The sequence below is a fragment of the Podarcis melisellensis genome, assembly GCF_964234715.1.
Source record: "Podarcis melisellensis genome assembly, chromosome: 8".
NCBI lineage: Eukaryota > Metazoa > Chordata > Lepidosauria > Squamata > Lacertidae > Podarcis > Podarcis melisellensis.
Window position 1 is genome coordinate 81,619,243 of NC_138540.1, and position 14,561 is coordinate 81,633,803.

At 50.2% G+C, this 14,561-nt stretch overlaps 1 protein-coding gene across 2 annotated transcripts in view; it reads left to right on the forward strand.

Annotated features, from left to right (window-relative positions):
- The window catches only part of TOMM40 (translocase of outer mitochondrial membrane 40), a 12,737-nt gene extending 1,375 nt beyond the window's left edge, over nt 1–11,362 (forward strand). Inside the window, exons 1-10 of one of the 2 annotated variants that reach the window (XM_081922276.1) lie at nt 14–67; nt 1,029–1,242; nt 4,114–4,181; nt 5,161–5,253; nt 6,197–6,298; nt 6,965–7,070; nt 7,207–7,329; nt 9,137–9,213; nt 9,335–9,437; nt 9,964–11,362. In XM_081922276.1, coding sequence (XP_081778402.1) covers nt 29–67; nt 1,029–1,242; nt 4,114–4,181; nt 5,161–5,253; nt 6,197–6,298; nt 6,965–7,070; nt 7,207–7,329; nt 9,137–9,213; nt 9,335–9,437; nt 9,964–10,103 — 1,065 coding nt within the window. In that variant the 5' untranslated portion in view covers nt 14–28 and the 3' untranslated portion in view covers nt 10,104–11,362. Of the gene's footprint in view, nt 1–13; nt 68–1,028; nt 1,243–4,113; nt 4,182–5,160; nt 5,254–6,196; nt 6,299–6,964; nt 7,071–7,206; nt 7,330–9,136; nt 9,214–9,334; nt 9,438–9,963 lie in introns of those variants that run through there. The other variant, XM_081922277.1, reaches the window with a different exon arrangement.
- The last annotated feature ends 3,199 nt before the right edge of the window (nt 11,363–14,561 follow it).

The following is a 14,561-nucleotide window of genomic DNA, read 5'->3' on the forward strand; positions in this document are numbered from 1 at the left end:
TACCCAGTGGTTAGAGTATCTGCTTTGGATGTGCAAGGGGACAGGTTCATTCTCCTGGCAACTGCAGGTATGGCTGGGGAAAACACACACACACTTCTGAAACCCTGGAGAGCCACTGTCAGCCAGTATGAACTGGACTGAACTGGGTGGATCCCCGTGGTCAGACGTGGTATAAGGCAGGTTGCTACGACTGCAGGCTAACTGCAAGTCCTGGGAATGTTAGCTCAGACACTTGCACAGGACGGCAGTCCTGAATATCGCAAGCTTCCCCTTCTTTTGCTCTTACTGTACTGTATAAGCATTTCAGGCCATGTACTTCTTGGCATGTATACCCTGCTGCTTACGAAGTGCTCCCTTTTTAGGAGAAGGGGGCTCAGTGCTAGGGCATACGTCCCAGTTTCCGTTCTTCATCTCCTGGTAGGGCTGTCAATGCCCCCTGCCTGAAACCCTGGAGAGCTTTTCTGAGTCAGTCTACACAGTATTGCGCTAAATACTCTCAGGCTTTTAGGCCACTATTATAAGAGCTTTATACTGTTCTGCTGATCTATCTCCACTCACTCCTAGACCACCCTTCCCCCAACTGTGGGTACCTAGATGTTGAACTACAGCCCCATAGCCTGGAGGGGGGAAGCATGGAGAAGCTTGTTTCTAGACTTGTTCTGAGTGTGATGTTGGTGTGTCTAAACACATCACATCTGCCAGGGTTTCAGGCAGGAGTTTTCCCCGCTGCTTCCTGGATATGCTGGGTACTCTTTGATGCGGAGCATGTAGCTTACCACTGAGCTACAGCCCTGTCCTATATTAAGCCAGGATACTGTTCTGTTGATGATTCCTGCCACTGGTCAGCAACCAGTGGAAGCAGATTGATCCAGGCCATTGGTCTGCTTCTTTGAACCTGATACTAGGAATTGGTGGCCATATTCCAACCTTTGCTCATTGCAAAGCATGGGCTGTCCCATCGAAGAATGGCCATTTCTGAAGGCTCTGAGCGAAACCTTCCGCTTGAGCAGTTCTTTCCTTCTCCCTAGCTCCTCGCCATGGGTAATGTCCTGGCTGCCAGCTCCCCAGCGCCCCCTGCTGCCGTGCCAGGGCCGGGATCTGGCCTCGTATCGGTTCCACCAGGATTCTCCATGCCCCCTGTCAGCGGGCTGGTTCCCCCAGCAGCAGATCGTGCCACAGAAGACAAGTGTGACCAGCTTCCCAACCCAGGCACCTTCGAGGAGTGTCACCGCAAATGCAAAGGTAAAATGCTCCACCAGCACATGGCAAAGGAAGGCAGCATCTACCTCATGGGACTCTTGTACTCCTAAAACAAAAGGAAGCTCATGTTTCTCCATGTTGTTGGATTTCCAGCTTATTGAATGCATATTTTGCCATGCAAGTTGCCTGTTTAGAGCATGTCTCTGGTGTGTCTGATCTGTGCACAGACTCTGTGATCCTCTCTTGGATTTTATTTATTTCATGCATATTGCATGTTCCATCATGTAAATTGAAAGATGCATCTTTGGGGTTTCCTAGGTAGTCATGGTGTTTCATCCAGGCACTGAGCAGACCCAGATCTGTTATGCGCCTCTGGATTGGAGCATGGAAGTAAGACATGCTCTGAGAGTGCTCCCATCAAATTAGTGAGAATTCCAGTTTCTATTTTGAAAGCAAAAGCTGCATTGCTACGTTTTCACAATAACCTAGCAGCGATGTGTGCTAAAGACTTGGTTAGCCAGAAGGTGGGCAGAGACCCTGATCTGTTATCTCTTCTCAGTGGCTAAGAGGGAGCTGCCAAGGCAGACACCAGTTCAAATCTCCCCTTGGCCATTAACATGGGTAGGCAAACTAAGGCCTGGGTGCTGGAACCGGCCCGATCGCCTTCTAAATCCGGCCTGTGGGCGGTCCGGGAATCAGCATGTTTTTACATGAGTAGAATGTGTCCTTTTATTTAAAATGCATCTCTGCGTTATTTGTGGGGCATAGGAATTTGTTCATTCCCCCCCCCCCAAAAAAAATATAGTCCAGCCCCACAAGGTCTGAGGGACAGTAGACCGGCCCCCTGCTGAAGAAGTTTGCTGACCCCTGGCCATGAACTTACCACGTGACCTTAGCCATGCCTGCCTCATTTGGATGTGCAATATGGGGATAACAGCGCTGGCATTATTTGTAAACTTCTTCTAAGAAGAACTGAAAATTCTTTGCTGGCTTTCAGTTGTACATCTGTGCATTGGAGTGTTTAGTGTGTGGGACTGAGACCTGGGAGACCAGGGTTCAAATCCCCACTCAGCTGTGAGACTTGCTGGGTGATCTTGGGCTAGTTACAGTGCCATCCTAATCTACCACGTAGGGTCTGGGGCATGGGGAGAGAAACCTTCAATGCTTGAGCAGCTTAAAGTGACACGTAAGTGTGAAGGTCTTTCATTTTTTAACAATCCTTGGTTTTATGCTTAATTCTTTTTATTAGACCTCCTGCTTGCTTTTCTTTCATGATGGAGCATTGTAGAGGCTTTCTGTGCCTTTCCCATCTGATCTCCCATCCAGCCACTGACCAGGCCTAGGCTTGGCTGCAGCAAGGCTGCTGTATGCTATGGTGTCACACCAGACACTGGAGCATGGCTCTGTACAGGCAGTGACCATTTCATGCAAGGGTTCTGTTCCCGGCCCCTGTGCACATCAACGGAGCGTGCATAAGCATGCCCTGCCCTCTTCCAGGTCAAAAAGACCGGCGCGTCATCAGTTGCACGTCAATTGGACACGCCTAAATGGCCACCACCTGTAATCTGTCATGTCCTCCTGCTGTGCAGAGTACTTATATAAATAGCTATCATATAATTATTCCAAAAACCTTGCAGACACATTTTGAGAGGGCATCACTGTTCCAGGGGCCAGAGAGAGGCTGCATTTTGGCCCTGCGCCTTTCGTTCCCCTTCCCTAGCACAGGATGCATATTGCTTGTGATACGGATTGCTTGTGATACGGCCAAGGATAGCTTGGCCATAAAATTCCATTCCTTAGGCAGAAGGTTTCAGAGGGGCTGTCACTTTCCCGAATTTGTTTCCCATCTGCGTAGGCACTTAAAAAAGAAAAAGGAAAAAAATTCTAGTCCAGAGTTAGGGAGACGGTTTCCTTTTGACTTCTTGTGAAAAAGGCTAACACTAGGCACAATGTACTAGTTTCATTCATTTATGTAGCGTTGATGGTCCCCCTTGCTTCACTTCCATGCCGAGTGCCAACTCTTCATTTAAACAGTCTAAGGCCTGGTCTCACCCATCCTGTGGAATGAGGTGGTTAGATCAACACGGACTGCGCTAGAGGGTGGGTGGGAATTACTTTTGGTGTGTGTGTGTGTACCCCTGCATGGAAAACTTGCAAGCGAGAAACAAGCACATCCGGGAGTGGGGCTAGCTTGGAACCTTTCTCCCTGCCATGATAATTTAGTTCAGGGACAGCCAATGTAGTATCCTCCAACTCCCATCGAGCCCAGCCAGTATAGCCAGTTGTCAGGGATGATGGGAGTTGCAGTCCAATAACACCTGGAGGTCATCACACTGGCTACCCCAATTTCGTTATTCAATTTGCAGGAGGTTCCCCCCCCCCACCCTTAATGCAAGGAAAGCATTCAAAAATAACAGTTTCCGCAGAGGGACACAGCCTGAAGTGGTTGCAGCACATTCTACCAATTCATTCTGTACACTAGACCAGACTTCAGCTGGTGCAGATCAGACCTCCTGTTTTCCAAAAGCTGTTTGCTCTCTTAGGTTTCTTGCCAGAGGCCTGAAGGTTGGATCTCATGTCTCTGCCTGCTTACCCGTTTTTGTTTTTACCTGCTTGTTCATGCCGACACCCAGTGTGGAAAACACTTCCACACTCTCTCCCGATTGCCTATAGCATGCCCTGCCTTCAAGCAGCTCGGGATTGCAGGTGCTGGGTTCTCTCTCATTAGCCTTGCAATGAGAGGTAGGCTAGGCCGAGAGTGCGGCCAAGTGGGAATTTGAACACATTTCCTGTAACCAGACACTGGGCATCTCAGGGAGAGGCCCTAATAGCTCTTGTTTTGAGCAAGGGAAGCTTGAAAGGACAAAACGTGTCCACGTGATCATCTGACACCCTCTTTTCTCACTGTTTCAGAATTATTCCCCATTCAGATGGAGGGCGTGAAATTGACTGTGAACAAAGGTCTCAGCAACCACTTCCAGGTAAGGGCGACTTCTTTGAATTTGCAGGCAATCTCACTCTAGAGATTTTGGGTTGCATCTAACTAAGTCTTGATTTCAGTGGGCTTACTCAGCGAACGAGTTGGATAAAAACCTATTGTAACAGTAAACCATGGTTTGCAGCACACAGGCCTGTTTTTAGCCCTTAGTAATTTTTGCAAGGGGGACACAGGTGGCGCTGTGGGTTAAAGCCTCAGCGCCTAGGACTTGCCGATCGAAAGGTCGGCAGTTCGAATCCCTGCTGCGGGGTGCGCTCCCGCTGCTCGGTCCCAGCGCCTGCCAACCTAGCAGTTCGAAAGCACCTCCGGGTGCAAGTAGATAAATAGGGACCGCTTACCAGCGGGAAGGTAAACGGCGTTTCCGTGTGCAGCTCTGGCTCGCCAGAGCAGCGATGTCACGCTGGCCACGTGACCCGGAAGTGTCTCCGGACAGCGCTGGCCCCTGGCCTCTTAAGTGAGATGGGCGCACAACCCCAGAGTCTGTCAAGACTGGCCCATACGGGCAGGGGTACCTTTACCTTTACCTTTAATTTTTGCAAGCAATATTTTGCATTAACCTGTGCAAATGTTGATTTAACTGCCTATCCAGTCCTATCTGTTCTTGGTATTTGTGGTGCATCAGCCTAAAATATGAGAGAGAGAGAGAAAACTCTCTGACAAAGGCTTCAAAGTGTGATCACCTGGAAGCAGTCGCCGCTCACCCCAGGCGATCTGGCAAGCGGTTGCCGAGGGCTGTGGCTCAGTGCTAGAGCATCTGCTTTGGATGCAGAAGGACACAGGTTCATTTCTTGGCACCCACGGATAGGACTAGGGAGAGACCCCTGTCTGAAATACTTGAGAGCTGCTACCAGTCAGTGTAGTCAATGTTGGCCTAGATGGACTTACTTTGGTATACATTGGCTTGCCGTGTTCCTACATCTTAGTTTCACGTTGCTGTTTTGCGCATTTGTTGCCTTCTTCAGGTCAATCACACGGTGGCTCTCAGTACGGTTGGCGACTCCAATTACCACTTTGGGGTGACGTATGTAGGGACAAAGCAGCTGAGCCCCACAGAGGTAAGTTTGCAAGCATTGTGGTGGGGAGAAACAATAGGTGCAGTTTCTGCGGATCTTGGGCATCTGAATAATTGGGTCATTCTCTCACCTCTGTCAGTCAGGATCACTTTCTCCCATTTTATTTATCAAAGATGCCATTTAATCACCCGCAGCGAAAGGTTCTGGGATGGCGAGCAAAAGCACGAACAACTATTACACGACATAGAAACACGAATCTGAGATGCCATAATTTTTGTTACTCAAGCTTCTAGTGGCTGCTTGTGCTAACTTTTGTCATGGCCACTGATCACATTAAGATTATTTATTACTTTGTTTTTTAAATCCATGCCTGATTTGTAGTTTGCTCTGTGCCCTGCCTTGAAATCTTTGGTTAGAGAATGGGTTATAAATATTTTAGTAAAATAAAGTTGAAACAAATGAAATCAAATAAAACGTATAACTCAAGTTAAAATAGTTGTATTTGGGTACTCATTGACTGGTAATCTGAGGGTTCTGGATTACAGAATCGTAGAATTGTTGGAGGGACCTTATGGGTCATCTAGACCAACCCCCTGCAATTTGTGTCTGTTATTCTTATTCTTACTACTTAACTTGGTTCTCCGAGTTGTATTTCATGTAATTATGGTAGCCTCCCTGTAGACTGGACCTTGGAACAGAATTCAAACAGCTTAGTTTCCGAATGTTTTGGCTCCCGAACGCCACAAACCCAGAAGTAAGTTTTCTGGTTTGCGGACTATTTTTGGAAGCCAAACGTCCAACGGAGTTTCCTGCAGCCAATCAGAAGCCGTGCTTTGGCTTTTGAACATTTTGGAAGTCAAATGGATTTCCATTCGACTTCCAAGGTACGACTGTATTGTGGAAAGACGGAGCATAAATGCTCTACCTAAACAAGTCACTTATTGGTTACCCTTTGAATGTGCCTTTGTTCCTCTCTCTGCCTCAGGCCTTCCCCGTTCTGGTGGGGGACATGGACAACAGCGGCAGCCTCAATGCACAGATCATTCACCAGCTCACAAACAAAGTTCGCTCCAAGGTGGCCTTCCAGGTACTGAGTTGTTGGCTGGGCTCCTCCTCTTCTCGCTTCCCACAGGTCCTCCTGCTGCTGCCATCATCTTGCAGATCCAGGCCTTGCAGTATGCCCTGGGCCCTTTGGGTCACGGGGTATGTTGCTGGCCTGTGATTGAGGCTTGTAAATATCCCTCTTTTCCTGATCACCTACGGCGAGCAGAATTGCCTTCAGGTGACCAGGGAGGTACCCTGCACTGCAAAACTAGATTCCCATTTAATTTATGACTACCAACTGACTAATGGACTAATAATCCCTATCCATTGCTTAGGATTGGTTGAGGAGACTTTCTTTCTTTATTTTTATATTTTAATTGCAGCGTCTCCCCCTCTTAGTCTGCTCTCTCCACGGTCCCTCTTTGATTTGGGGATTTGCAAGGGTGGGGAAAGGGATTGGTTCTGGGATTCCCTGTTGTATGACTTGATAGCGATTCAGCCTCTCGGTGTCTCCTCGGAGAAGGTGTATCTGCATGCAAGGCCAGGCCGTGTACTTGAGATCTCTTAATGCCTTGACAGTGGCTACCGGCAACTGAGTTCTTGCCCCGTGTGTCTCCCATCACATTGGGTTCAGTGTGGCCCTTGCGTGTCAGATTCCTTGTGCCAAATAAAACAAATATTTCTCTTCCCCCCACCCCCGGCAACCCAGACGCAGCAATCAAAATTCGTGAACTGGCAGGTGGATGGGGAATACCGGGGCGCAGACTTCACTGCAGCCGTCACGCTAGGGAACCCCGATATCTTAGTGGGTTCAGGTGAGAAAGCTCCCATTCTCCTCTCCTCATTAGACTGGCCTTTGGCATGGGTCCCTCTGTCCTGAGGATGTGATCCACATGGCTGTATTTCTACCTGTCAGGTCCTGACCAATCCCCTCTCCTCTCCGCCCCACAGGGATCCTGGTAGCGCATTACCTACAGAGCATCACACCTTGCCTGGCGCTGGGTGGGGAACTGGTCTACCATCGCCGCCCGGGAGAGGAGGGAACCGTTATGTCGCTTGCTGGGAAGTATACAGGTACCAACACAGCCTGCCAGATTCACCCGTGAAACAGTTCCCGCAAAGTATCTTGAAGCAGTTTCACAGTGAAAACAGTTTCATACATAAAAGCAGCACAGATGCGGAATGGTATACAGAATTTAGGGCAGATTTGAACTGTGCTCTGCGTATCTCACTGCTTAGCCCTCTTTGGCACCAATGTACACATAGAGGATTAGGGCTGTCTTTCAAAAACAGAGGCAGGAAGGATTAGGCTGCAATTTTCAACTCCTTTAAAGAAAAAAGATAGCATGCCTGATTCTCAGTATGTGGTGGGGTGTGTGTGAGACCAGTGCTAGCTTGAAGACCTAAGCCTTTGGAGGTTTACTTAAAGAGATAAGCCACATTTGATTTTTGTAGAGCTTTTAAAAAGATTATTTTACTCATTTATACCGCCCTATACCTGGAAAGCTCATAGGACCTCAGCCTTTGACATTCTGGGCACTAGAAAATAAAAATCAAACTATGTCCACCATGCTTTTCCTTGGACTTATTACATGATTGATGCCAAGAGGTCAAATGCAGGAAAATGGTGCTCTCTGTGGCCTTGATGCAGTTGCTTAAAAAAATATATATGCTGCATCATGTATTTGAAATGCCACCTTTCTGCCTTGTTGGGCCCCTAATGCTCAAAGCCTTTAATCTTGCCGTGGGTCAGGGCGGGGCCAGGACAGATGACCTCTGCTTGCCCACCAGGTCTAGTATCCTGTTTCCAACAGTGGCAAACCAAACGCTGCCAGGAAGCCCATAAGCAGGGAGCAAAGGCAAGGGGGCTTCTCATTATTTTCTGGTTAGAGTGTGGTGCTGATAATGCCAAAGTTTGCAGGTTCAATCCCTGCATGGGACAGCTGCGTATTCCTGCAGGGGGGTTGGACTAGATCAGTGTTTCCCAGACTTGGGTCACTAGCTGTTTTTGGACTACAATTCCCATCATCCCTGACGACTGGTCTTGCTAGCTAGGGATGATGGGAGTTGTAGTCTGAAAACAGCCGGAGACCCAAGTTTGGGAAACAGTGGACTAGAAGATCCATGGGGTCCCTTCCAACTCTACAATTCTATGGTGGCTCCCTTGTAGCTTGGAGGTGGGGAACCTCTGGCCCTCTGGTTGTTGCTAGACCACAACCCAGATGCCTGTTCTTGACCATTGGCCGTGCTGCTGGGGGCCAATTGGTGTTGGAGTCCCAGCAGCACCAACGATGGGGTCAGCAAACTTTTTCAGCAGGGGGCCAGTCCACTGTCCCTCAGACCTTGTGGGGGGCCGGACTATATGGGGAGGGGGAATGATGCAAGAGCACCACAAGCCCTGGTGGCTGCTTACTTGTTTCTTGCAAGTGGCAGGGGCTTGTGGTGGTGAGAAGATGAGCGGCATGCGAAAGGGCTCCAGAGAGGGGCTGCTTAAAATGGCGGCTGCTCACGCACTGCTGCGGCTGGCACCAACAAAGCCCAGCCCCCTTCCTTCTCTAGGCAGGGCAGGGAAAAGCCAGGAGGAGGGAGGGAGGAGGCGCCGCCACCATCGTGGTGTGAGGAAAAGAACGCACATGCTTGTGATCCACACGGCAATTCCCAGACCGTCTGCAGGCCAGATCCAGAAGGCAATTGAGCATGATCCAGCCCTCAGGCCTTAGTTTGCCGACCCATGACCTACGAGGTCACAGGCCTGCCACTCTTGCTTTTTCAGCTGCTAAGGACCAGTGACAGATCCATGGAGGAACAGGCCTAATATTTTCCGAAGGAGAGGGTGGGTTCCTGGGTTCTCAGCGATTCTTTCTCTCTTACCCCCCCTCAGCACCTAACTGGATTGGGACTCTGACGCTAGGGCAGGCCGGAGCACACGCCACGTATTACCACAAAGCCAGCGATCAGGTTAGTGGCTGCTTGGAGATGGTTTGTGGGGTCAAGAGTAAAGCAAGGAAATACCTCTCGGTGCGTAGTATTCCTTCCTTGGACCACCTCCTCATCCTCTTCCCTTTCTGTGTCCTTCCAGTTGCAAGTGGGGGTGGAGTTTGAAGCCAGCACCCGCATGCAGGACACAAGCGTGACGTTTGGCTACCAGCTGGACCTCCCCAAAGCCAACCTACTTTTCAGAGGTACGGCATCCGTCTCCATCCCGCATGTTTCTACCCATGGATAATGAGGTGTGGTGGGGAGACCTGCCTCTTGAGAGTTTCCCTTTTTGCTTCAGTTTTGAATATGCTGATTCCTGGCTAGCTGGCACCCGCCGTGTGGAACGCCCTCCCATTGGATGTCAAGGAGATATACAATTATACGACTTTTAGAAGACTTCTGAAGGCAGCCCTGTTTAGGGAGGTTTTTAATATTTGAGGTTTTATCATATTCTGTTGGGATCTGCCCAGTGTGGCTGGGGAAACCTAGCCAGATGGGCGGGGTATAAATAATAATAATAATAATAATAATAATAATAATATTTATTATGGCACGGTTCTGGGTAGAAAGGACCCCAGGCAGCCTCTGAATGCCAATTAATGTATGAACACGATGTCAGAGAGAGAGGGACACACGATTCCACGCAGACAAAATACAGTTTAGGCCCACCTCGTTCCGCCGGCCAGCCTCCACCGCTTCTGACCACGGCTTTCCCCCTTCTCCCTTTAGGCTCCGTCGACAGCAACTGGATCGTAGGAGCAGCCCTGGAAAAGAAGCTCCTCCCCCTGCCCCTTACGCTGGCGATGGGCGCCTTCCTCAACCACCGCAAGAACAAATTCCAGTGTGGTTTTGGCCTGACCATTGGCTAAGCCCGCCAGCCCTTCCTCCTCCTCCTCCTCCAACCCCCACCGATTCAGTGCAGCTCGCACCCACTTTGCCCCGCCACCTGCATCCTCCTTCGGCTAGGGGTCGCCTCCGTGGGGTGGGCGTGGAGGGCCCGGGGAGCATGGGCACGAGGGGATGGAGCAGGACGCGTCAGGGTGCAGCTAGCTGGTTCTCAGGGAACTTGGGGGCAGGGGTCTGCGTGGGGCTTGGGGGGGGCTACTTCCCTGTTCCCCCTCTGGGCGTCTGCCCCCAAGGTACGGTTTTTTTGCAAGAGCCAAAGGCGCCCGTGACATAAGCAGCTTCAATCGCTGCTGTGCCTGCCTGCTGCCACTAGAGGGGGGTGCTGCTTCGGGGACGGGGGGGGGGGGAAGACCTCTTCTTCTTTCTAAGGGGATCTGCGGCTGCCGGCGCGGCAAGAGGGGGGCACAACGGTTTGGGCTTGGCATGGGGGGGGGGCGCACGGTTCCTGCACCCAGGACGGGGTGCTTTGCGATGGTTCTCTCCCCCTTTGCCTTCCCTGCTTTTCCTTTCTATTCCGAGAATTCTTCCTGACCCCCCCCCCCCCAAGCCTGGAAGGGCAGAGGCAGGACTTGAAGATTTTTTTATATAGAAAAAAAATGTCAGTGTATCCTAGTCTTTAGCCTTCAGGGCTTTTAAAAACCCACCGCCAGGGCTCCCTCGAACCTTTCTGCAGTGTGTCTGGGGAATGTTTGGGAACTCATAAGCTGCCCCCCTTTTTTATTATTATTAACATTATTCCACCCCGAAAATCGAGTCTCCTAAAAGTCCAGGATTTCATTTTTGTTCTGCTGCCTTCTGCTTTTCATTCAGTCTCCCCTCCCTCCCTACACCTCCACCTCTCCACCGGCCCTCAAGGGTTTTGCAAGAAGAATGCCCTCTGACGGCTTCTGCGTCTGCTGGATGTCACGGCGCCGCTCGCCCCTCGCCATCCCAAACCTCGCCTCCTCTGCGCGGAGAAGCTCCACGGGACCATAGCAAGAGAGAGAGAAAGACGCCTGCCCCACGTGCCTCCCGCTGCTGCCCTCCTGCGGAGGGGGCGGGGGAAATCTCTGCATGCCCTCCTCCCCTCCTGCCGCCAGAGACTGAGTGTAAATCATGTTTATAAGTTAATGGGAATGAGAGGATCTTTTACAGAAGAAGAAGTATCTGCAAGGCAAAAGCTGCCTCCCTCCACTGCAAAGTTGGGAATATCTGGTTCCTATTAAAACAAAAAAACCAACAACAGACATTCTTCCTGCTTGCCTTCCTTTTCCTCCGATCTCATAGACCACATAACACTGGTCTTGAAAGACCTACATTGGCTCCCAGTACGTTACCGAGCACAATTCAAAGTGTTGATGCTGACCTTTAAAGCCCTAAATGGCCTCAGTCCTGTATACCTCAAGGAGCGTCTCCAACCCCATCGTTCAGCCCAGACACTGAGGTCCAGCGCCAAGGGCCTTCTGGCGGTTCCCTCACTGTGAGAAGCCAAGTTACAGGGAACCAGGCAGAGGGCCTTCTTGGTGGTGGCACCCGCCCTATGGAACACCCTCCCACCAGATGTAAAAGAGAAAAACAATTACCAGATTTTTAGAAGACATCTGAAGGCAGCCCTGTTTAGGGAAGCTTTTAATGTTTAGCAGGTTATTGTATTTTAGTGTTGTGTTGGAAGCCGCCCAGAGTGGCTGGGGAAACCCAGCCGGATGGGCAGGGTATAAATAATAAATTATTATTATTATAGAGGAGGGAGCCATTGGAGATCCACGACTGAGGTCTTTCAGTGCACACTTGGTGTGGTCCCAGGAGTATGACAAGTCCTGTGAATTGGCACTGGTGGAGTCCAGTGACCACGGCCTGAGCTGGGCTCTAGCAAGTCCCCAGTCAGTGTGCATCTCTGCCAGGAAGTCAGTTGTGAGAGTTAATGCAGTGGACAGATAAATGAACTTTGTCCCGGGCGACCTGGGCACACATACCCACTCAGCCAACAAAACCCGCTGCTTGCCCTTAAGCTGAGCCTGTCCCAACCTACCTTGCAGGCTTGTCATGAGAACGAAAACTAAAGAGGCGATGGGAACTCCGCAAGCTCCTTTCTGTGGCCTTGTTTGCATGTCGCTCTTTAACCATATAAAATAACTTGGTTTAGTTTGCTGCTCCTTCCTGCACCACACCAGAGAAGAGAGAAATCAAAGGCTGACTCCATGATACATGCGAACTACCATTGGCGGATTGTTTCTTCCAAACCAATGGAGCCAAGAAGAAACTTGTTTGTTTTGAGAAAACAGAATATGTGTGCTGCTTTGCAAGTATCACTGAAGCCAGTCTCTGCTTTGTTTCCTTGCCGGTGTGCTGAGCAGCAAAGTGTATTCATTTAGTTTATTCTAAGTTTAATGAAGGGATGCGGGTGGCGCTGTGGGTTAAACCACAGCCTAGGACTTGTCAATCAGAAGGTCGGCGGTTAGAATCCCCGCAACGGGGTGAGCTCCTGTTGCTCGGTCCCTGCTCCTGCCAACCTAGCAGTTTGAAAGCATGTCAAAGTGCAAGTAGATAAATAGGTACCGCTCCGGTGGGAAGGTAAACAGCATTTCCGTGCACTGCTCTGGTTCGCCAGAAGCGGCTTAGTCATGCTGGCCACATGACCCGGAAGCTGTACGCCAGCTCCCTCGGCCAATAAAGCGAGATGAGCACCGCAACCCCAGAGTCGGCCACGACTGGACCTAATGGTCAGGGGTCCCTTTAAGTTTAATTCAGGTATTGCCAACATAGTGTCGTTGTCCCTGACCCGCAGCTGTTGCTGGACATGCATGCCCCCAGGTTGTTGGACATGCTGTCTGCAGCTGATGCCAGTTTTTGGCTCCCCAACATCTGCAGGGTCACAGGTTCCCCACCCCTGATTTAAATGATGTGAGACCTAGGCCAGTGTTGGTCTATTTGCACTACGGCCTTGATTCTAACCTTCATAAGTAGCTCATGAAAGGGCTGCTGAGATGAGCAGAGTGAAGCACTTTGGATTACTCGAAAGGCAGAACATGGAAATGGTGGTGGTTTATTGCAGGGCAAGTATACCTTTGCAATCGAAAGCACAGAGCCTCCGTCCCCAGGTGGTCTGGGACTCACCTGCGTGTGAAATGCAGCCATTTCACCTGAAAGCAATCAGCGCCATTATATAACAAGTTTTAATTGGCGCTTAGTGGCGTGTCCAGTAGCTTCATAGTTTCCTCCACTCTTGGAAGTAGTGCTTCATCTGTAAAACTATGGCGCTTAAAGGGCAGCTTGGAAAAGGACAGATTATTAAAAAGCTCTTTGCCTGTTGTACAGGACAGAATATTCTGCAGGGACAGAGTAGAGAATTCAGCATTTACCGTATTTTTCGCCCTATAGGACGCACTTTTTCCCCTCCAAAAATGAAGGAGAAATGTGTGTGCATCCTATGGGGTGAATACAGGCTTTCAGTGAAGCCTGGAGAGCGAGAGGGGTCAGTGCACACCGACCCCTCTCGCTCTCCATGCTTCGCGGACCTCTCCGCAAGCAGCGGGAGCGCTCCCACTGCTTGCGGAGATTCGCCTTCATGCTGAAGCCTGCGCGCGCTGAGCTCAGCACGTCCAGGCTTCGCGGACCTCTCAGCAAGCAGCGGGAGCCAGCACTGGGCTCCCACGGCTTGCAGAGAGCTGCCTGTTTGGGGGCTGGGGTCGGGGGAAGCTCGGGCGGGCCTCCCCTGCCCCAGCCCCGCGCCTGGGGGGGAAATAATTTTTTCCCTTTATTTTCCCCCCAAAAAAGTAGGTGCGCCTTATGGGACGGTGCGTCCTATAGGGTGAAAAATACGGTATATATATAGAGAGAGAGAGCGCTCCCAATTTTAAAATCATAAGCAATTTTCCAGCTCTGATGTTTTGAAAGATGGATAATACACAATGAAACCTTGGAAGCAAGGAGCTGAATATGATTTAACAATTTGGCAAGGCTGCTTCCCAAGCAGCAAAAAATGCATTGTGCAGAATTTGGGAGGGTCAAAGGACTGTGCTGGGTCTTTCCATAAAACAGCAATGATAATTTTATTATTTCTACCCTGCCCATCTGACTGAGTTGCCCCAGCCACTCTGGGCATTTGGGGCAACCTCCATGACCAATAGAAGTACCCCTACACTCCCCAAGTGTAAAATCTGTCAAATGGAGATTTCATTAGAACGCTGAGGTTCCTGCATGCTGCCTTGCTAAGGCTCACATGCAGATTCCCCAGCGATTTGGTGGGGGACGAGCTTTTAAAAAGTCAAGCTCCATTTGCAAAGTAATTGAGGTAGCAAGTCACTCTTGGTGACCCAGATGCTGGTGGCTGAGAGTGAGCGTGACTCTTGCGCTCCGTGCACATGAAGACTGATTTGCAGGAGGAGTAGCTGTTGGAAGAGGGATGGAGCCAAGTAGCTGATTGTGGAGAGTCAAGACCTCTC